The sequence below is a fragment of the Syngnathoides biaculeatus genome, chromosome 13 (genome assembly GCF_019802595.1).
Source record: "Syngnathoides biaculeatus isolate LvHL_M chromosome 13, ASM1980259v1, whole genome shotgun sequence".
Taxonomy (NCBI): domain Eukaryota; kingdom Metazoa; phylum Chordata; class Actinopteri; order Syngnathiformes; family Syngnathidae; genus Syngnathoides; species Syngnathoides biaculeatus.
The window spans coordinates 2,453,031-2,476,648 of record NC_084652.1 but is presented as its reverse complement, the minus strand read 5'-3'; the positions used below and the strand labels follow the sequence as shown (position 1 = coordinate 2,476,648).

The window sequence follows — 23,618 nt, the reverse complement described above, 5'->3', positions numbered from 1 at the left end:
GGGCGCGATGTTAGGCCCGGTTTATTCAAGGAACGGGGTCATACACGGTGTAAGCAGTCCGAGAAGGCAGAGGTAAAGAAACGCTAGGCTCGGCAGGATCCAAAAGACATGCAGCGAGGTCAGATGACTAGGAGACAAACTAGGAAACGTGACTAGGACTTGACTATGACTATGAAACATAAACTAAGACGGGACAAAAAAACGAGGATAACTCAATTTACTTGTTTGACCTGTTCACAATGCTGCATTCTTAGAATCCTATTTAATTAGAATATAAACCTCTTTGTGACCAAATACGGTGCATTTTGTTCAGATTTTGATTCATCTTCACTAACGAACGCTTTCGAATGAAATTCAGTGGACGGGTTTGTGAATGATTCATGCCTGGTGTCTTATCCTTGTGTTTTGTTTTTTGTCGTCTTTGCAGAAGAGGGCTTGAACCACGAATGCAAACTGTGCAGTCAGTCGTTCGACTCGCCGGCCAAGCTTCAGTGCCATCTGATCGAGCACAGCTTCGAGGGGATGGGCGGAACCTTCAAGTGTCCTGTCTGCTTCACAGGTGTGTGTCTTGAGCAGAGTGGAAAAGGTCAAAATGGAACACGCTTGAATGTGTGCGAAAGAGAGAGCGAGAGAGAGCGAGATTGGCTTTTTCCGGCAGACTGTCCAGCGTGTACCCGCAAATTTGTGACCGGAGTGCCGAGCTCTCAGGTGGCATAATTTTGGATATTCATCATTGGAGCGTAAAAAGGGGGCGGGGGGGGGGGGGGGGAGACACACCACATGGTCTCCGTTGGAATCAGGTCAGAAATTCCGCAACGCAAAACGCACATCGGTTGTACCTGGTCCGTGCTCGTTTGAAGTCGTCCAAATAGACCATGTAGAAAACTAGCCAAACACCACATCTGCCGGAACTGCGTGTGTAGTCTTCTTTCCCTTTCGGCTTGTCCCGTTAGGGGTCACCACAGGGTGTCATCTTTTTCCATCTAAGCCTATCTCGTGTGTCTTCCTCTCTTACCGCTACAGTCTTCATGTCTTCCCTCACTACATCCATCAACCTTCGCTTTGGTCATCCTCTCTCTCGCTCTCTTCCTTGGTAGCTCCATCGTGACCGTCCTCCTGCCAATTTCCTCACTCTCTCGCCTCTGGACATGTCCAAACCATCCAAGTCTGCTCTTGTCTCCAAAACATCCAACTTTGGCTGTCCCTCCCTCCCATGAGCTCATTTCGAATCCCATTCAAGCTGCTCACTCCGAGCGAGAACCTCCACATCTTCATTTCTGCCACCTCCAGAAACAGCGCATGTAGTGAACGCGTTAAAAAAACAGCCGTAGTCTCTTTCGGCTTGTCCCGTTAGGGGTCGCCACAGCGTGTCATCGCAGATGAAACGCTCATATTTGTTTGGGACAGTTTTTACGCCGGATGCCCTTCCTGACGCAACCCCTCAGGAGATACGAACTCACGACCCCCGGTTTACCAGTAAAGGCGTCAACAAAATATGTATCGTAAAATGCTAAATAAATTCCAAACGTGCATCTTCATGACTGTGCCAAATTCTGCTACGAACTTTGCGTTCCGCTGGCGTTCCGTTGAGGTGAGTGCCGACCACTTGCGGCAGGTTGCAACCGGTCTAAAGAGAATAAGCGAGCGGATGGCAGGCCGGGGGGGGAAATGGTTGCGTTTTTCATTCTCGAAGGCAGCACTTCATCACCAAGCCATTAAATTTCACATGCATGTCACCTTCATTCGATTTTACACGGTGGATCAGCTGGTTGACCTCATAGTTGTGAGGTCCTTGGGTTCAATCCCGGATCCGCCCGTGTGGAGTTTGCATGTTCTCCCCGTGCCCGCCTGGGTTTTCTCTGGGCACTCCAATTCCCCCCCCCCCCCCATCCCAAAAACATGCAACATTAATTGGACACTCTAAATCAGTTATTTCCAACCTTTATAGCGCCAAGGTACATATTTTATAATTGAAAAAATCCTACAGCACACCAACAAAAGTAAATGTCACCCAAAATGGATCGATTAATTACTGTATGTACTTCCTGCCATCTAATAGAAGAGGATTTTTTTTTTGTTCTGTCTGTCATTGTGCATCACTGGCATAAATAGATGAATAAAGATACATTATTTCTTGGAAATATATATATATTTTTTTTTAGCAATTACATAAATTTATTTAACTTCCCACGACACACCTGGACAGCGCTCGCGGCAAAGTAAAAGGACGGATGGATGTTTTTGTGACCTGTGGCGCACAGTTTGTCAAGTTAGCGTTTCACTTGCGATGCAAACGTGTAGTTCGGCGCCGTCGTCAGCGTTTCGATTGCCAATAAGCGTCGCGCCGCCAAGCGTTAAAAATGTAAATGCGGAAGGTCGGAGGAGGCAGGCGGACGACAGCGAAGCGCACTTGATTGGGTCCAATCGGCTTCGGGAAGCGTCGGGAGGGGAAAGGAGGAGGGGGGGGGGGAGGGGGGACACAACATCAAGAGGCGAGCGGAGGAAGAGTAGGTGGTATTTGCAGGGTTTTCGGCGTTGGGGGGGGTGCTAATTGTGGATGGCAGTGGCGCTGATAGCTGTAATGATCTCATCTGTCTCTGCGCGTGGAGGTGGAAGGAGCGAACTCCTCTGGAGAAGAGAGAGAGAGAGAGAGAGAGAGAGAGAGAGAGCGAGCGCCCTCCTTCAGTGTCAACAGGGTTAACTATCTCCATAATGAAATCTGCAAAGTCGTTAACTTGGGCTCTTCACTGTTATTTGCCCGCCTCAGCTCTTTAGTCTTCTTTTTGCACTTTGGAAGTTCTCAGCTCATTTCCTTCTCTTTGCCCAACACACTTGATACATCAATTAACATCATTAGCTCCCATTTTTTTTTTGTTTTTTTTGTTTAACGTCTTCATCCACTCTCCTCTCCTCGTCGGCTTTATCGCTCCTTTTATTGATATGCGCCCGCCCCTCCCTGGCCGACGTGAGCATTTAAAATACAGGGCATGCCTCCTCCTTCCGAGCCTTCATTTTCTTCTGTCGGCTTTGACGGACAGGCAGGTCCCCCCCCCCCATCTTCCCGCTCTCCCTCCGCATCCATATCGATCAGGGCGCACCAGAATGGGGGGGGGGGGGGGGTTCGAGGGAAGTGCTCGGATGGTGCGGACCCTCAGGACAGTGGTCACACAGTCGACAGACAGCCGGGCCCTGAAGGCCTCCGAGATTCTCCTTGAACGCTCACAAGTTTGATCGTTTGCGGCAAGTGGAAAAACAACCGCGATCAAAGTGGTTGGCTAACACTTTATTATATTTTGATGTATTTATGCGAATTACCTCTGAGACTTGTTTGCCTATTTACCGCTTTGGTAACATCGAAAATCTGGTCCATGTACAAGCGACTTCTGCATTCGACAAATTGGGTTAAAGCAATTCAGGTGAAGGGAAAAATCTTTAAATGTCTCCAATGTCTACACTAGATGCCACCAAAGATGACAATAGACATTGTTTTGGCTTTGTTCGTCTTTACACGTGATATTATATTTGCATGAAAATATGAGCGGCATGGTGTAAAGCGTTGTCCTCACGGTTCTGAGGACCCGGGTTCAATCCCGGCCCCGCCTGTGTGGAGTTTGCATGTTCTCCCCATGCCTGCGTAGGTTTGGCCACTCTAAATTGCCCCTAGGTGTGGCTGTGGGTGCGACTGTTGTCTGTCTCCAAGTGCCCTGCGATTGGCTGGCGACCAGTCCAGGTGTACCTCGCCTCCTGCCCGTTAGCAGCTGGGATAGGCTCCAGCACTTCCCGCGACCCTCATGAGGATAAGCGGCTAAGAACATGGATGGATGGATGTATTTCATGATGGTGGAATAGTGGATCAGCTGGTAAAGCGTTGGCCTCACAGTTCTGAGGACCCGGGTTCAATCCCGGTCCCACCTGTGTGGAGTTTGCCTGTTCTCCCCGTGCCTGCGTGGCTTTCCTCCGGGTGGGCACTCCGGTTTCCTCCCACCTTCCAAAAACATGCAACTAATAATTGGACACTCTAAATTGCCCCAAGGTTTGATTGTGAGTGCGACTGTTTGTCTCTATGTGCCCTGCGATTGGCTGGCGACCAGTTCAGGGTGTAGCCCGCCTCCTGCAAAGTTGAAATGCAATTGTTCCTCACTGCCTCGTGAGCGCCATCATATGGTAACTTACCCATATGCTGGCATGCATGCTAACAGTGTAACTAGTGTGCAATTATGATTGAAATTGCATCCATTCTTTTACTTACTTTATTCGCACAGGTGTAAGGAACGTAATACAAGTAACGGGAGAGTAATGAACGCAGAAATCTTTGTTTTGTTTTTTTTTAACAAAATGACATTCATCTGCAATTGGGACACAAAGGAGTGAAGATCTCCTCCCGTGGAGGGAGTGTCCAAGTCCCCGCAAGTCTTTAGTAGCTCGTTTTGTTGTGTTTCCCTTTTTTTTTTTTTTTAAATGTTTGCTCGATGCTAATTACTGCGACAAAGTCCAAAATGGCAACACCGAGTAGCCGCTTGCTTGGACGCAGCCCCTGGCTTCCATTTGTGCTCTGCGACGGGAAGTGCAAGTGCAAGTGTGAGGGACAAGCGCGACTGACTCTGGTGATCATCTGAGGCTGATGGCAAAATAAAGACGATTCCGTTTCTGATCCTCACATTTTATTTGGAGATATGACGTTTCGTGGGGAACGGTGGGAGGTCCGAGCGGGCTCGCATTCTCTGACACCACCACAGGGGGGAGGACAAATCTCACCCCAAAAAGTGACTGCCTGGGAAAAGTCAACGTCAAAGTAAGTCAGACGAAGGGAGACCAAATAGAGGAGAAAAGGAGACCAAAAAAAAAAAAAACTTGGGAGGAGGCTGAGAAGGTTGCAACCGGCAAGTTTGGATGTGAGATGAAAGTGCGGAAAGACGTGGAGGAGGAGGAAGAGCAAATGGAGAAAGAGAGAGAGAGAGAGAGAGAGAGAGAGAGAAGTCCACGAGCCCCTGGATGATGAGAGGGAGGCTCACTCTCCCAGGACGCATTTGACAGGTTTCAGAAGTGGGGGAGCCTGCAGCTAGAAGTGTCTGCCTGCACCCTGAGGAGCCGCCAGCCAGCCAGCCAGCCAGCCAGCCAACCGGGCGGGCCTGCGCGGGAAATTGCGGTTGGGAATATGTGCGCTTAAGACAAACAAAACTGAAGAAAGTCTGCCCGATGAAAGAAGCGCACGCGGAATTTGAAAACGTACGGCGCGCCGTGCGAATCCGCCGCAATGTCGCCAATGCGGGGATTTCAATTACCGTATTTCCTGGAACGGAGAGTGCGCCTCGTTCACAGTCGGAGGCCCAAGTTTGGACGCGCTTGAGTCTTCAATGAATGGAACGTGCGAGATTTCAGAATGTGGAAGGAGGGGGAAAAACCCCAGGCAAGCGCAGATGGGACGAATTCTGTGCACGAGGTTCAAACCAAGAACCCTTAAGGCCACGATGCTCCTGCGCCGTCCGCTGCCATCACGAGTGATGCTCGCTTGCTCGTTAAAATGGACAACCTTGTCGAAACGGTCATTGGACTTGTTTGGCTGCGGAACAGCCCTCGCATTCGTTATCAAGTCGAAACAAAAAAAATGCGTGGGTTCGACGGATAAATCAATGAAAAGGAGGGCAGAGCCGTGTTAACTTAGTCGACCTCCGTGCACACAAAACAAACAACTTAATATTGGTGCAGTGCAGCAGCACCCTGCCGAAATAAAGATGAGCTTGGGGCTGTCTGCCACGGGAGGGTCCCTGAGAGCCAATCAGAGGGCTTAATTTCCCCCACAGCGAGGAGACCTTGGGCCCCCGCGGCCACGTCAGCGCCGACACCCTCGTGAGCCCGCCGACTCCGCTAAGTTTTCCTTTTCTTTCTCTCGGTCTCTCACCAAGCGGAGATGACGGCGGCTTCCCACTTTGGATGCGGATTTGTTTGCGTTATTGCCAAGGATCCGAAGCTGTTGCCGTGAAAGCCACCATGTTCGTAGGTGATGTCGCGATCTGCAGTGAAAGCAGGGAACAGGCGGAGGAACAATTAGAAAAGGTGGAGGCGAGCACTGGAAAGGAGAGGAATGAAGATGAGCCGAAGAGGTCGGACGTGATGTACGGATTAGAAACAACAGGCGTAAAAACTGTGCCAAACAAATATGAGCGTTTCATCTGCGATGACACGCTGTGGCGACCCCTAACGGGACAAGCCGAAAGAGACTACGGTTGTTTTTTTTAACGCGTTCACTACATGCGCTGTTTCTGGAGGTGGCAGGAATGAAGATGTGGAGGTTCTCGCTCGGAGTGAGCAGCTTGGATGGGATTCGAAATGAGCTCATGGGAGGGAGGGACAGCCAAAGTTGGATGTTTTGGAGACAAGAGCAGACTTGGATGCTTTGGACATGTCCAGAGGCGAGAGAGTGAGGAAATTGGCAGGAGGACGGTCAGGATGGAGCTACCAGGGAAGAGAGCGAGGGAGAGGATGACCAAAGCGAAGGTTGATGGATGTTGTGAGGGACGACATGAGGACAGCGGCTGTTAGAGAGGAAGATGCACGAGATAGGCTTAGATGGGAAAAGATGACACGCTGTGGCGACCCCGAACGGGACAAGCCGAAAGGAAATGAAGAAGAAGAAGACTTCTTCCTCCATTTGCCTGAGACATAATGAGAGTTTCTCGCAGTTGCACAAAAACACTCGGCTAACGACGGAATCGTCCCGAAATTTCGCTGGGGCCAGGCGGACGAGAGGACGCGCCGGCCAGGTCTCCAGAACCCAACAGGACCCCCCTCGTGGTACTGCTGCTTTTCATGTGGACAAAGCTTGCAGTACCGGGAGGGCAAAAATACTCTCACTGTACAAAGGAGGCAAGACACATCAACAAGAGTGATCATAAAACTTCAATAGAATTTCCATCCATCCATTTTCTTTGCCGCTTAACCTCACGAGGGTCACGAGGACCCTATCCCAGCTGTCAACTGGCAGCAGGCCGGGTACACCCTGAACTGAACACTTCTTGCTGACAGTTCTCGCTTTTATTTGTTTCATTCATTCAAGATACAAAAACGAATAAACACTTTATAAAATGACGGAAAAAAAAACACAAAATGTAAAAAAAGAAGTTCATAAATGTACATATTCAATAGTAGTAGGAAGCGGGGGGGGGGAATCCAAATAAATAAATCTCATAATACTATGCCATTATTTTAATGTATAATAGTTTTTTTTTTCTGGTAACTATAAATGTTTTTTTTAATAAAGCAACACTTTATTCTCATGAGATTAAAAATTCACTTGAAAAATATACAAGTTCATTCTCATATCATTAGGACTTTACCATTTAAAAAAATAACATAAAATCTAACTTTTTAACTTAAATGTCGAACTTTTTTTTCTCAAGTGTCCTCCTGTAATCTCCTAATAGAACGACTTTAATCTCAAAGTGTAATTTTTTTTTTTTTTTTTTCTGTTCCGTGCGGCCCTAACGGCCTCCGCTCGCAGGTGAGTTCAAAGTTTAGCGCGCGAGGGTGGGGAGGGGGGCCGGCGACCCCCCCCCCCCCCGCGACCCCCACCGCCGTCTCACCCTCCCGTGCCCGAACGCTTCCCTCCCTCTCCGCGTGGCTCCGTCTTCCGTTCATTTGAAAAGTTATTTTCAGCGATGAGAAATTTAAATGAAGACCCCCACGCTCCAACTCGATTTTTTTTTTTTTTTTTTTTTTTTTTGCGCCTTTGAGATTGGACGGCCGTCATTAAGGCGCGGGGGTCCGGGCTAACAAACGACACGTTTGAAGTGCTCCTCGGAGGACGTCGAAACACACCCACGCATTCAAGGCACATCCACTCAAGACCCGCACGGCTTGCCGTCCCCCCTCGGCTCTGCCACCGTGGACTACGGCTTCATTAAAACATACAAAAACATACATACGTGTGTGTGTGTGTGTGTGTGTGTGTGTGTGTGTATACTGTATGTACATACGTGCGCATCAGTGTGAGCGTGTTCATACGGGTGGCGGCATGAATAAGTAGCGCGTGCAACGTGATGAATATTTATATTGTCAATATAATTAGCCTTGTAGACTAATGGAGGCCATGTTTTGCACTTGAAGCCATGCCAATTTTTGCGCTTGTTTATGTCCCGCCTTGTTGTTCCCACCGCGGCGCTAAATAAGGAGCGTTGTTATTCCCGACACGCAAAATGCTTTCGGGAGCGCTCGCGCCCGTGGATTTGACCATTGTGGCGTTACCGATAACATCTCTGTGGCGACGTCTTTTTTGTTGTTGTTGTTGTTGTTGTTGTTTTTTCAACGATATCGCATAAGAGCGTTGTTGTATTGCAGATGCGGCGCTCGTTACTTGGTAATTAAGTCATTTTCCTCGCCATTTGACATATTCTCTTCAATTTCCATTCGGGCAAACGCAATTACGACGCCGCCTTTGTTGCGGTAATGCTTGCAGCAAGGTCTCCGCTCTCATTTGCGCGAGTGGAGCCCTCAAAATGGAATGCATGCAAAAAAAGAAAAATATTATTCTGAGTGTTTGTGCAGGCCAACAAATCATCATCAGTGGGAGCCATTAAATTCTTGATCAGCGAACCTACAATTTTTCTGCTTTGTGCCATGTTAGGACACTCCCTCACATCCTGCTGGTCCAATCATTATTAGTAATATATCCATATATTGTAGGGTTTTTTGTTGTTGTTTTGGGGGGGAAAAGTGTCATGAAGTAAAATTAATAAAATAATAATTCATGAATAATGTGTAATATTAGTAGAATACAGTTGTTTTCATGACAAAAGGTTTAATTCTTATTTAATAAACAATTTAACACCAGATTCACATCATATTTTTGAGAGAGGGAAAAGGGAATATTTGATTTTTTATTTATTATTTTCACTGAATTTTTTTGGTATATTAAGACAAGTAAAAAATTAATTAGTATGATTTATTATTATTAATTATCTACTGACTAGTTAAGATTGGTTAACAAATATGCGTTCATCTGAGATGACACGCTGTAGCGACCCCTAGCAGGACAAGCCGAAGGGAAAAGAAGAAGTTATTTTTTACTTGGGGGAAACAAATCCTGAAGTATGTTTGGTATAGCCAAAGATGTAAATAAAGACCAAAAGACATTGAGGAGCGTTCGATCAGATTACTTGTGATCACTTGTTTTTCAATGCTGTGTTATTACAATGTTGTAACACTGTCACTGGCTTGTCACGAAGCCGTTTTCGTTGCCCTTTGACGCGTTCCCTTGCTTCTCTGTGCACGCTTGACATCCCAGCAGACGCAATTATGATGGCTGGCGCCCGCTCCCATTTCCACGAGTGGGGGGGGGGGCTCTTTTTTTTTTTAATGAAACGCCAAAATTTAACGCGTCTTCTTCTTCTTCTTCTTCTTGCCCTTGTTGTTCTTGGGCAGTTTTCGTGCAGGCCAACAAGCTTCAGCAGCACATCTTCTCGGCTCACGGGCAGGAGGATAAAATCTACGACTGCTCGCAGTGTCCTCAGAAGTTCTTCTTCCAGACGGAGTTGCAGGTGAGCCGCGCGGCCCGGCGGAGGAATTATTTCAGCCCGTCGGAAAACTCATTTGAGATGGCCAGATATGATTTGATTTGCTTATTAGACCGGCGGAGCAGTAAAATATCTGGAATTAGGGGATTAGCCCAATGCTGCTTTTTGAAGCGGTAATTACGCGCAGTGCAGAGGCAAAAACAGAGACGGGGCCAGTCAGAAGGGCTGCATCTCCACTTTTCATCGCAGAAGAGGCCTCATGGCTACATATGAGCCTTTTCCTTGGGGTGGGGGGCATATCTGCCCTTCAACAAAGTTACTAGTTGGACTTGTGAACTCGAAGCGTTAGAAAGATAATCCATTTTCTTTTTTTCCCCCCTCTTTTCTCCTAAGGGAGTGTGGAAAAAAAATGAAATGGGCTTTATTATTTTATTACACTAGTGGGGTGTGCGCGTGTTTGGGGGATTATCCATAGTGCACATGGCATTGTTTTTTTGTTTTTTTTTTTTATTAATGTTTGAAGATGAATCATTAAAATCTCACCCCATAAAGCACCTTGTTATGCTCTAATGACTGGCACTTTCCCCTCATTTGCCAGCGAGGGCAAAAAGCAACAAACGAGGCGCTGGTTCGTCTCCAAAGGCGACTTTGCGAACGCGGGATTAGCGGCGGCTAGCCGGAGGACGCGCGGACGCCCCGGTTTGGTAGGCGGCCGGGAGGAAGGTGAACGTGGTCGTTATCGGATGCTCTTTTGACTTCTGCCAGCATGAATTAAACAAGCGCCGGATCTGGATTATTTACCGGCCTCTGCGTGATTGTGAGACAGGACACGCTCAACTCAAGTTTGATTGCATCTCGGCTAAGCTTGGACGCCCGGTTTCACGCCGACGTAGAGCGCAAAAGACGGGCTAGCGGAAATTAGCCTCGATGTTGCTGCAATTGTAAACCTTCAAAACGGCTGCTGCTTTAACGCACACGGAGCAGAAACAAAAACAAAAAGTGCATCGATGCTCACATGCACTAGAGCACTGGTGTCAAACTCGAGGCCCGGGGGCCAGATCGGACCCGCCACATGATGTTATGTGGCCCGCAAAGCCAAATCTACTGTGTCAACTTCCACGATTCCTGTGAAAATCTGTACCAACATTTTGAATTGTCATAGACCATGAATGATCGACAATAAAATCAAAATAAATAAATTAATATACAAGATATATAATGTAAAATAAATAATTGACACATTATTATTTTTGTGTGACCAAAAGTTGAAAAACGACGCATTGTTGTTGATTAAATCAATGAGAATAGTATTATTTCGAGGGTATTTTGGAGGGGAAAAAGAAACTTACCACAGAAAATTTTTATTTTCCTGGGGAAAAACTAGTCAAATGAACAAAGTAAAGTTCTTATTTTTTATAGGGAAAAAAAGTTCTATTTTTAAACAAGAATAGAATTAAATTCTTTCGAGATTTTTTTGGGGGGTGAGTAGCAATCTTACCAGAATATAATTCTCATCCTAACCATAACCTAAAACCCCAAATATGTAAGCACTGCTCAAGAATAAAGTTGTAATTTTTTAAGAAAAAAAAAAGGCATCATAACAAGAATAAAATTCTCCTTTTTCAATTAAAAAAAAAAGGAATAAAGCTAAAAAAAAAATTGGAAAAAGTTTCAATTGAAGTGAATCCGGGAAATGATTGACAGTCACGCTTTTATTTGTACAAGAACGAGTGGTTGGATGAAACCTGTGACAAAAGTGGAAAAGCAAATTGTGAGAAAAGTGGACGGCTCTTGAACGTACGCGACATCGTCTTCATGACTTAAAGTGTGTGTTTACTTGACTTTGAGTCAAATAGTGCACGTTGCCAATTGTCCGAACGCCCGCGCGGCGCCCTTCACCCTCGGTCGGCGTGCCCCCCGACCGGCGCCGCTCTTTTGAAGCGGGATCGTCTTCCGGCGGCGCGAGAAGCGAGGAGCGGAGGCCGGCGGCGTCCGCCGCGTCTCCACTTTGCGCTCTCCTCCCGACGCTTTGGCTCCTCGTCTCTCGCCGTGGTTGCAGGGGTCAAAGGGCGGCGGGCGGGCAGGGGCCGCCGCGGCAGGTAGAGGCGAGCGGGAGGGATATTTTATTCATTTGCCGGCGAGATCCTGGAACAGACCAAAGGCTGTGACAGGTATCCAGTGTGCCTCCCCCAGCGGTGAACTCTACCCTGCGAGGGGGCTAGCCAATTTTCGCCAGCCTGTCGAGACGGATGATGGGAGCGCATCCGTCTAATCAGCCCTCCGAGGACCCCCCGCCCGGCGGCCCCCCTCAGACTCGGTCAGATTGACTGACTCCTGGGCCGCTGTGCCCCGGAATCCACATTCCAAAGGAGAATAATCTCCTTCCCTTCACAGACGAAACAATAGAAGTCAGATGCGTTTCTTTCAGCGCTCCCCAGAGGCCGCCCGGGCCTCCCCGCCTTCTCCCTCGCCCCGTTTAGATGGAGAGCGGCGGGGAGGGCGAGCTCTCGCCGACCCTCGGCGCTGCGGTACGACTTTTTGCCAAACGCAAACCTCCAGCATCCCAGGACGCCGACCAAAGCCACGCCGCGACGCGAGACCCGATAACAAACTTCCTCCGCGATGCCGCTCGGTCCGGATTAATTAGGCAGATTCATTAACTGATGGACGAGCGCTATTAGCCGCAGCTTAAATCTGACGAGTCGGCGAGGATGCGGAAGTTTGGATTCCGCAGCGATGCGGCGTGGCAGAGCCGAGCCATTGGGGGCATCCATGTCCCGATTTATCTGAAGGCTGGAAAGCGCCTTCAATTTGCGACATGAGATGAAATCATCTTAACAAAATACAGCCGTCCATCCATTTTCTTTGTCGCTTATCCTCACGAGGGTCGCCGGGAGTGCTGGATCCTATCCCAGCTGTCAACGGGCAGGAGGCAGGGAACACCCTGAACTGGTCGCCAGCCATTCGCAGGGAACATCGAGACAAACAGACGCACTCAAAATCACACCTTGGGGCAATTTAGAGCGTCAAATGAATGTTGCGTGGTTTTTTTGGGGGGGATGTGGGAGGAAACCAGAGTGCTCGGAGGAAACCCACGCAGGCACGGGGAGAACGTGCAAACTCCACACAGGTGGGGCCGGGATCGAACCCAGGACCTCACAACCGTGAGGCCAACGCTTTACCACCGTGCCACCTTTTAACAAAATCGATTTACTAAACAGAGAAAGTTGAAAAACTTACTCTATCAAAGTTGAAATTAAATATTTCACAATTGATACTGCGGCACGGTGGAAAGCGTCGGTCTCACAGTTCCGAGGTCCCGGGTTCAATACTGTGTGACTTTTCTCCAGGCACTCCGGTTTCATCCCACCTCCCGAAAACACGCAACATTAATTGGACACTCTAAATTGCCCCTAGGTGTGATTGTGAGTGCGGCTCTTTGTCTCGATGTGCCCTGCGATTGGCTGGCGACCAGTTCAGGGTGTACAGCTGGGACAGGCTCCAGCACTGACCCTTGTGTGGATAAGCGGCGAAGAAAATGGATGGATGGATAAATGATACTGCTTATATTACAAAATATAACATACCTTCTCTGCTGGCATCAGAATCACTGACCGACTTTTCCGACTTGAGTCGGCGCCGGGTGGCGTCGGCTATTTTCCGCCCGTTGGTCAGGTTCCGTGAAATTTCAACGGGCAAAATCTGCACAGGTTAATCAGCGGTTCTGGTGGAGCCCTTTAAAAAAAATGGATTTGGGTGACCGCTTGGCGTCCGGCTCCCCACGTCCCCCGCAGGACGCCCGTCTTAATTGGAGTACCTTCCAGAAGGATCCCTTCAACGGCAATCTCGCCGCCCTTAACGAGTGACCGGCGCGCATCTGCATCACGTTCGGCCCCAAATGAGTCCCGTCTCCCCGCGTGACGCCCGTGATTGCCAAGCTGTGACCAATTCCAGCATTTTAATTAAGCGTATTTATTGGCGCGGCGGTCACCGGGTCAGCGTAAACAGCCACGAGGCGTCTGCCCGCCGCCGAAATTGAGAGGATGGACGGCCGGGAAAGAAACAAACGCGAGAGGGGCTGCGCCGCCGCCGGTGATAAAATCTCGTTTTTGCATTAATAATGATCTTACGATAATACATAATGCAACTAACTGCTGCAGTTTTCCCGGCAGCTCGCCGTTGCCACGGTGATTTGCCAAAGACAGAAAAAAAGATTTGCAACAAATTCTGCAACTTTGTTCGGCTGTCCATGAGGTCACCTTCGTTTGTCCCCAAAAATGAAAGTAAACGACAACAACGGTCCGAATTTTACAAGGGAAAAAAAAAGGAAGTGGCATTGTAATCTCATCATAATTAGAATATTTAGTTTGTATTTATTATTTGGAAATAAAGTCCTCATCTTGCTCGGTTAAAAGTTGCACTTTCATGATGCTAAGTTAAAATTTGTATGCAAAGAGTTTCTGTTTTTTTGACAATCCAGTCATAATCAGACAAAAATAAGACGAAAATTTTTTTTTCCCCTGCAAAATACATAAAGTCATAATATTACTTTTATTTGCGGGGAAGTTGTAATCTCATCATAATGATAATAAAGTCAAAAACACGCATCAAAAAGGAATCATTTTACTTTTTTATGAAAATATTGTCATAAGCTTCTGTCAAATTTTTCTCAGTCTTTACTAAAAACAATCCGACTTTATTGTTGTAAAATTTCTTTATTTTTTCAAATTTTTTTTTGCCCCAAATACCTGACAAATGACTGACAATATTTAGTCTCTTTTTCACCACCACTGAATTGAATGTTGTTGGGTTTTTCCCATCCATCCGTCCATTTTCTTAGCTGCTTATCCTCACAAGGGTCACGGGAGTGCTGGAGCCTGTCCCAGTTGTCGACAAGCAGGAGGCGGGGTTACACCCTGGACTGGTCGCCAGCCAATCGCAGGGCACATGGAGACAAACTGCCGCACTCACAATCACACCTAGGGGCAATTTAGAGCGTCCAATTAACGTCGCTTGTTTTTTGGTATGTGAGAGTAAACCGGAGTGCCCGCCCGGACGAAAGCCACGCAGGCACGGGGAGAACATGCAAACTCCACACTGGCGGATCCAGGATCGAACCCGGGACCTCGGAACTGTGAGGCCGACGCTTTAGCAGCTGATCCGCCGCGTTGTTGGGGTTGTTGTTATTTCAAAATTTGAATATTATTCTTTATGAATCTAAAAGCCCGGGCCCCCAAAACAGCCCAAACGTCCTCGGTTTGTCCCTACACGTCTTTCAAACGGCGGCTTTTCAGGGAATATCTTCATCTGTCGCACGTGACGACACTTTCACAACGTTTGAGCGTCGCATATGTATTTCCCCCCTTCCCCCCGCCCCTTTTATATGACAACTTGCTTTTGTCTTCATCACCCCAGGTGCTTCAGATACCGTCGCCGTTTCGAATTGTCGTGCACCCGAAAACCACGACAAAAAAAAAAAAAAACGGCAGCTCGTGAGGAGCCGCGATTAATATTTCAACGTGTTTGTAAATTATCAGTAAACGGGGACACAACGCGTCAGACTCGGACAGCGCGGCGGCGCCCGCCATCCTGGGAGGATTTTCTCCCACTCAGCAGGCTTTCTTTGGTGTGCGCGTGTTTGCCTTTCTGGGTTCTGATATGTGCACGCAAGCAGCGCATTGTCTGCGGGGAAGACATGACGAAAAAAAAAAAAAAAAAAAAAACTCCCAGAAGCCTTTGAGCTCTTTTCTCTTTCCTGAGTTGCGCCACCAGGGAAAGTTAAATCCAAACAAAGAGCGCGCCGTGCCCCGATCCGTCGGCGCATCTCTTGTGCAAACATGTCGTCTTTACTTTCTGACTTGACTTTTTCTAACGACTGTGAGGAATCAACAACAACACACCCCGAAAAAAAAAAAAATGTTTGTGCTTTTCAGGAAAACCGCCGCAGCTTTTATTTGCTGTCGGTAGTGATTTGATTAATGCTGGATTTTCGATTACCATTAAATGTTTATGTCGGTGTTTTTCTTTTTTTCCCCCAAAAGTGACACATATCGCCACCCGGCTTTGTTTCCGCCGACTCCAAAAGCGTCGACGGCGAACAACGATGACACGGAACTCAACTATATTGCGTAACTCATCCAAAAATTAAATGAGACATCGAAATTAAGAGTCAGCCTTTTAATATGCCTAAAAAAGACACTTTAAGACATAATACAGAAGTGCAGCGATATGAATCGAAAACCCGAAGAATCGTGCAAGTGATGTCGAGTGACTGTCACGAACCTCCGGCGCGGGGGTGGACCCAAATGCAGGATTCCGAGACGAGGGCATGATGTTGGGCGTAGTTTTATTCAAAGCTGAGGTCATAAACGGTGTAAGCAGTCCGAGAAGGCAGCGGCACGGAAACGCTAGGTCCAAAAGACATGCAGCGAGGTCTGATGACAAGGCGAAAAACTAGGAAACATGAACGAGGACTTGACTATGAAACATAAACTAAAACAGGTCTAAGCTGTGGCTGCACAGAAATGCTTTGACGAGGACAACTCAAGACTACAGTAGCGGAAATTCCCACTGTCAGTGAATACAACTCAGGGCACAAACGAACTGGCCAATCCCACTGATAAAAAGTCCAATTTAAAAACCTGCCTAATTACAGTCCCAATGTGAAACAGTTCTGGGCGGTGACATTGCCAAGTCCCGCTCATGACAGTGACGGCACGACGCTGATAAATATATGGGAGTAATAACGGCGCCGGAGCGATGTGGAAAGTGTCACTATGGAATCTTTTAAGACGTTAATTTTTGGTTTGTTGGTTTTGGTGCGGCTTGTTCGACCAGAGGGAAGGCGCTACAAAAAAAATAGTCACAATAATTTGAGCGTGCGAGGCTATGGACGATCCTTTCGGCAGTCCCGATTATCCGTTAAGCCCACCGTGACGGACGGACGCAGTTGACTTGACCTGATTCCAACGACGGCAACCGCACTTGTGTGATTACGCCACGTGCCGGATTTCGATGACGTCAAGTCGTTCGATCACTTGCTCTGCCAAAATATGCATTTTTCATCTACATTTTGGAAAAGACCTGATTCCAGTCCGAACGTATCCTATTCCAAAACCGACGCGAGCATCGGGACCACAAGCGAACTCCGCGTAGAGAGACTGGAATCCCTAACCTGGGATCTACGAGGCAGACATGCGCAGTAGCGTTGCAAAGTACGATCTCTCTTGAAGTATTCAGCCGATCCTGACTTGCAACAACGCGGTGACGTAACTCGAGCTGCTCAAACGGGAACCGAACAATGTCGGTCAATTAAAAAGCTGATCGGCGGATTAGCGCTCAGCCTCCGCGTCGGTCCTGAAAGCGCGCCGGCGTCGAGCTCGTCGATCCGGCGTCTCCTTTCAAAGCGCGTTTGAGACTCAAGTGGTTAAATGTGGGAGTAATTGTGTTTTTGTTTCTGGGACTGACACGCGGAACCCCACGGACGCCATCTCCCTCCCAGTGACAAGCGGAGAGCCTCCCCCCTCGCTCTGTCTAATTAGAGGATGTTGCCCAGGGCTCATGTCCCACGAAGACCCATCCCCCTCCCAAGATGGCTCCCCGAAGAAAGGCCTTAATTGGCTTCTTTAGTCATAGTCTTCATTTTGGCTGGAAAGGCATCTGTGTGTACGTGCGTGCGTGCGCGTGTGTTGCCATCACCTCAGAATCCACTTTGTATCGCTCTCTTGTGTTTCCTCTTCTCTTCTTGTGCTTCCCCTCGCCGGCCCTCTCGCTGACGCTTCCCCTCGCTCGTCTCCCGCCTTCCCCTCGCTTAATGAGGCCCCATAATAACGCAGCGGTCGCGCGCTTGTTTTGCTACCTCCGTCAAACAGCGGGATGGCCGCGCGGCCCGATTTCGAGCGCCATTCGATTGTGTGCGAAGGCGAGCTAATGACGATCATTCACGACAACAAAGCAGCAAAAAAAAAAAAAAAAAAAGGGGGGGGGGGTCCGCCGTCTCCGGTTAACCCCTCGGAAACACGGAGTCGTTCGCCGCCATTTCGAGCCTCCGCACGCTCGCTATCGTACGCGAGCGAGGATTCCGCGGGAAGACGACAAAAGGAAGCCGCGGAGATCCGTCCTTGTTGTCTGCCGTTAGCGCTCCGCCGCCGCCGCCACTCCCCCCGGCCACCTCACCTTAAACAAGACGGTCTGTTGCCAAGGAAACCAGGCGGCTTGTGGCACAACACGGGTGTTTTGGGCGGGTCATCCCTCCCTGTGGCCCGATAAGTGATGACTGTGGAGAATGCCAACTGCTCAATTATTTATTTTATTTATTTATTTGATTGTGTTCTTGGTTCGGGCGAAGTTGGCCGGCGCTAAGCCTGGCCTGAGGTCAAAGACGGAGAAGGTTTACTGTGGGGAACGCTCGCAGTCGATACTGGACTGAGTTCAACGCGCCATTAAAGATCTAGCCCGGATGCAACGCCCTCGTCTCCCGCTTTATTTATTTAGTTATTTTTTTTAACACAACAAAAGCAGAACTTTTGCACATAATCCAAGATGTAGCGCAACACATTCAACTCTCTTAAACTGAAGTTGGATGCAGCCCACACATACTGATCTTTAACATCTTGATCAATTTGCAACGTGACGAAAAAATCCACGTAAAATGAGGACAAAACGGTGTCCCAATTATTGAGATGACCGTAACCGTGTCCCCGCCGACACCCATGAGTCCCCTCCCCCAAACCTGTCGTAGTACCTGTGAGTAGCGGCGTAGTACCACGGGACCTCCAGATGGCCAGAATCAAACAAAGATGAATAAAACTGAGCAGTAGAAAACGTGTGAAGTGGCTGGGATGAGAATCAGCACCTCCAAATCCCAGACTATGGTCCTCAGTCGGAAAAGGGTGGCGTGCCCTCTCCAGGTCGGGGAGGAGATCCTCCCCCAAGTGGAGGAGTTTGAGTATCTTAGAGCGGGAGATCGTCAGACGGATCGCTGCAGCGTCTGCAGTGATGCGGACTTTGTATCGGTCCGTTGTGGTAAAGAGGGCGCTAAGTCAAAAGACGAAGCTCTCTATTTACCAGTCGATCTACGTTCCTAATCTCACCTATGGGCGCGAGCTTTGGGTCGTGACCGAAAGAACAAGATCTCGGATACAAGCGGCCGAAAGGAGTTTCCTCAGCAGGGTGTCCGGGTTCTCCCTTAGAGATGGGGTGAGAAGCTCGGTCATCCAGGAAGGGCTCAGTGTCGAGCCGCTACTCCTCCGCATTGAGAGGAGCCAGATGAGGTGGCTGGGGAATCTGATTCGGAGGCCTCCCGGACGCCTCCCCGGTGAGGTGTTCCCCGCGTGTCCCACTGGAAAGACACCCCGAGGATGACCCAGGACACGCTGGAGAGACTACGTCTCTCGGCTGTCTTGGGAACGCCTCGGGATCCATCCTGAAGAGCTGGAAGAAGTGGCTGGGGAAAGGGAAGGAAGCTACTTCCCTGCGAAAAGAGGTAGATAATGGATGGATGGATAGAAAGAGCAAGGTCAACTGTTAGCATAGCCAATAGCTAGATGATGGCACCTGATTTTTATACCCAGATGTTGCTCCCAAACGTGTTTGATGGGCTTCTTCCAAGAACGCCCATCTGACCATTGCAGTATCCCACCAAGAACTTAAAATGGATCTTTCCCCAACTGTGATGTAAAATTGATAACAGGTACATCCGAACCTGGCGCTTCCATCCGCAGGTCATAACCAGCGTAAGCCAGGACATACTGCACTAAAATTCCTGAATAACGGAGATGCAAAGACCCTCTTCGCACCACTTTCATTGTTAAATGAATTGTTGGACATCCTAAAAATGTGTATTTTTTTTTTGCACCTGTGTATGTATTCGGTTTTTTGGGCTGCCTCAACATACTTAGTGTCACCGCCAGGAAATTTTGACAACCAGACTTGTCGATTATCATAGCTCTCCGAGAAAAAGTCTCAAGGACCCATTGCCAAAACTCAAGATTCCAATCGGAAGCAGGTATCCTGACGAATCCTTGGCCTGCAATCTCGTGATAAAAATGCGCCCTCGATCGAATCGCCGCTATCCCTCCAGACAAGCTAGGCGTCGCGTAGACGGCATCGACGCTTTTTTTCTGCTTACTTTAATTCATTCGATGATGTCGCCAAAGCTAGATATGTACAGAAGATCAAAGTCTGTGAAGATATCGATGCGCATACTCTCCACAACGACGTACTTTCAAAGGATCCGAAAGACTTCCCTGAAGTACAATATCCGGACATAAGGACTACCCGTTTCCCCGATTTCCACATCTGTAGACACAACAAAAATCTGGCATGATGATTTACTCGAGTCGGATCGACGATCACGATGGACAGTTGGCTCCTTGTCTGCAACGATGGCGGTCCGGTACCCGGATGATCAAGCATGACGTCACGTGCAACCGATCTATAAGTGCCAGACTGCAAAACTCAATGCATGTTGTCAAATTGCAATGATCCTTTAGAAAATTTGCCACGAAAAGAGTGGATGAGGAATCCATTTGTGGTTCCGAACAGTTTTTATTTTCCAAATCAAGAGCTCGGAACTAGCGGCTTGTGGAATGAACTCCGCTTTCTAACCGGCGGCTAAAGCCTGGCTTTGGCGTTAACATGCTGCAAAACACCAGGCAGGAGCGCAGACACAGGGCTACGTTATCATTAACATGAAAGTAATCAAACACTGGTAGAGGCGCGATTAAGCCCGACATCTTCCCTCTCTGTGATGTCGTAAAATAAGAGCTCGCGTCTAATGCGGCTCGCTCACATGAAAGCGATTGGAGAAGTCCGCGCTTTCCTCTGCGGCGCTGACGCAAGCCGCTCACCTCGCTTGCCTCACCGGAGAACGGAAGCCCTCGGCGGAGGCCGCGGCGACGGGCCGCGACGCAAAAGAGAGATCAGAAATCAAACTCCCCGTCCGACTTCTCCTTCCCGCGGTGGCCTTAAATTCCGTAAGACACGTTGCACCTGTTTGCATGCTGCGGGGTGTTTTTTTTTTTTTTTTCTGCGCCGGAGGAGTGTTGCTGTGGGGTGATGAAATCAGATGAAAGTAGGGCTTGAAAAGCAGCACCCTGGGAACGGAGAGGGAAGAAGCTCGCACTGCCCATCCTCACGTGGTGCACAATCGTGGCAACGATAGGAGCAAAATGTCATTTCGTTGAGACTGCTGTGGGGGTTTTTTTTTGTTTTTTTTTTGGTTCTGTTTTTTGCGGAACCTTCCAGCAGGTGGTTGAAAGGGTGGAGGAGGAGATTAAGGTTTGGAGGGAGCGAGAGGGGAGCGTCGTAGCTTCCGGGGGAATAGGACGCCATCCAAGGAAGGCGTTGAGACAAGCGCTAAAAGGCTTAATGGAGGCCATCTAATCCTAAATTGCAGTAATTCTGGTGTGACACCATTAGTGACATCCTGCTTGCCGCCTGGACGTTTTTTTTTTTTTTTTTTGCTCGTTTCTTTCCATTTCCACATCTAATTTGCTAGCACGCGCTTCACCCCGCGCGGAACCTACCCGAGAAGAAGCGAACGTCAAGTCCCCGTCACTCACAACAGAGACTCTGCGCGGAGTTGGGCGTCCGCGGAGATGGCGGCATCAGTTTCATTTTCAGTCTTTCAACAACACCCTTCATCTTTCCCTCCCGTTTCCCTTCGGTTGCCACTGAAGTCGTTTAACACCGTCCTTGAGAAAGCCCTCAGTGTGTCTGAGGAAAAGGTAGGAATGCAACGTGTGCGTGTGTGTGTCAGACAAAGCTGAGACATGCAATGATGGCGGTGGAGGGGGGGTCGGAGTTGCTCCCCAGAGGGCTTATTTTCCCCTCTAATAGCTGTTACGAGCCCTACATTATATCCGAGGAGCGACGTTCCGTTGGGGTCCACGCATGCACGGCGAGGCGCGTGCACGACTTTTCTGTTTCCGTCTGCCTCCCCGCACGGGCGCACGCGGTCCGAGCCGCTTTGCTCTCTCCGTGTCAATATCCTGCCATTTGAAGTCACGTACCGCGGGGGCTTCTGGGAGTAGCCGAGGAGTCGGGCTGACGGGTAATGGGCCGCATTCATTAATAAGGTTGCAGCGCTCCTGTCCCTCCTCGGCAACACCGAGGATGTCTTCACCGGAGGGGGAGGGGGAGGGGGAGAGGGTGGGTTCGCGGGGACCGTCCCAAGGGGACTTCCCTCCCAGACTCACTTAGAGGAGCTTTATTTCTGCAAGACGGCAAGCTGAGAAGCCGTCTCTTTTTAAGAAAACTCCTAGTGAGGGAGGGGGGGGGGGGGTCACTCTCCCTGCTCCACCGTCAAACTGCTTATTAGCCCACCTGTCGGGGAGTAATCGCCGCAGCTGAAGGGAAAGCCGTGGAGGTGTTTAAACGCCTCATCTGGAGGCAGCCGAAAGGGTAAGGAGGGAGCCAAGCAATGCAGCGGAGGTTAATAGTCGCCCGACGGTGCTGCCCAAAACGCTTTCGCGCCCGCGGCGTGGACGGCGGCTCGTACAAAGTACCACTTCCCAACTAATCCTTTTTTTTTTTTTATTATTATTATTATTCTTTTTAAATATAATGAGAAGATATTATTAGCGCCTGAGCATTAGGTAGCATTGTAGCATCCATCCATTTTCAAAAAGGCTTATCCTAGTTAGGGTCGCGAGTTGCTGGAGCTGAACCCAGCTGACTTCGGTCAAAAAGCGGACTGGGTGAACTGGGTGCCAGTCACTCACAAGTAATAACATATAGTGGAACTGAACCTGCGTTGCCTGCACCAAAGTCGGTTGGGTGTACCACACTACACTCCCAGTGACCAGGATTGGAGCACTCAGTCGTATTTTGGAGGCCTCAACATGCCTGAAAATTGCACACTTTTTGCATGCAAACTCGCCCAAAAAAGAATTTGGTAGACGGTGGACGCATAATGGAACACACCAAAAAGTCTCCGGTACCCGTGCCCAAAATTGAACAGGAAGTTGGCCACTTTCATCTGAAGCTGCCATTTTGGGCAAATACTAGCGCGTGTATTTTCACAAAGTCCTTCTTATGGATTGGCCCAAAACAAACCCGATCAGAAGCTGGTATTTGACTAACGGGCAACGCTAAGTTACCGAGGCTTCTTGCGCTTAGGTGGACGCACAATGGCATCAGAGTTTGACGATCATTTTGACAGATTCGCCGTGAAAATGAGGGTGCAGGCCTCTATTCATTGCATTTTAATTTTTACAATTATTGTCAGTAGTAGTAGTAGTATTTTATCAGTAATCACTGAGTTAGACTCCAGCAAGAAGTAATTTTAGCTCACTGTTCGGAACATTTGCGCAAACTAATGGCATTCATCACAAGAGCTGTTTGAAAATATGATATGTCATATTTGCTATTGTGCTTGTAAAGCAACAGAAGGGGCAAATAGTAATTGTTAAAACAAATATGTGTAAAATTCAATGCTAATGTAACCCCAGAAACAGTGGGACGACTTGTATTATTTCTACAGCAGCTAATTATGCGATTAAATTACAATATGTTAGCCCTAACTTCGAAAATTACCATTAATAAATCATGAAATTAATAATGAATGAATATTGAGCCGCTTACCCGTATTAGTTGGTAAATTGAGGGCCAACCAAAATATCAGAAATATATTTTTCCCGGTTTGACGCAGTGAAGTTGGTCTCAAACCCAACCATCTACGCTGTGTTCCTAATGAAGCGGCCGGCGCGATAATGGCGGCCTGGCGCTTGCGTGCGCGCGAGCGGGACGTGTGACAGGTGCGTGTGAGCCCGCGCCAGTCGACGCGAGTCCGAGGCCGCGTTCTAAAGTCAGCGCGGCAAGTGGGGCATGTAGTTTGCATTAAAGGGATTAGCAGTCACTTCAAAAGATGACCTGGATTCTGCCCACCGGGGACACCAGTTACACACCCCTGGTCGGGGCTCCCTTTAAAGAACCTGGCACAGCTGCCCCGCGACAATCAGCGGCCGTGCGTGTGTCAGTGTACCTGCATCGATGTGGGGTGGAATCACAAAAACGTGCTACCTTTTATACTCTTCCATATGTCGAGATTGACTTGAATAATCCCCCCGTTGTACATTTGTTTGTTGTTGTTGTGGTGGTGCGTCC

The 23,618-nt window shown here is 48.6% G+C and overlaps 1 protein-coding gene across 8 annotated transcripts in view; it reads left to right on the top strand.

Moving 5' to 3' along the window:
• The window catches only part of LOC133510649 (zinc finger protein 521), a 173,750-nt gene that overhangs the window by 147,753 nt on the left and 2,379 nt on the right, over window positions 1–23,618 (top strand). For all 8 annotated transcript variants that reach the window (XM_061838800.1, XM_061838807.1, XM_061838805.1 and 5 more), the window contains 2 exons: window positions 428–559; window positions 9,418–9,533. In XM_061838800.1, coding sequence (XP_061694784.1) covers window positions 428–559; window positions 9,418–9,533 — 248 coding nt within the window. The remainder of the gene's footprint in view (window positions 1–427; window positions 560–9,417; window positions 9,534–23,618) is intronic.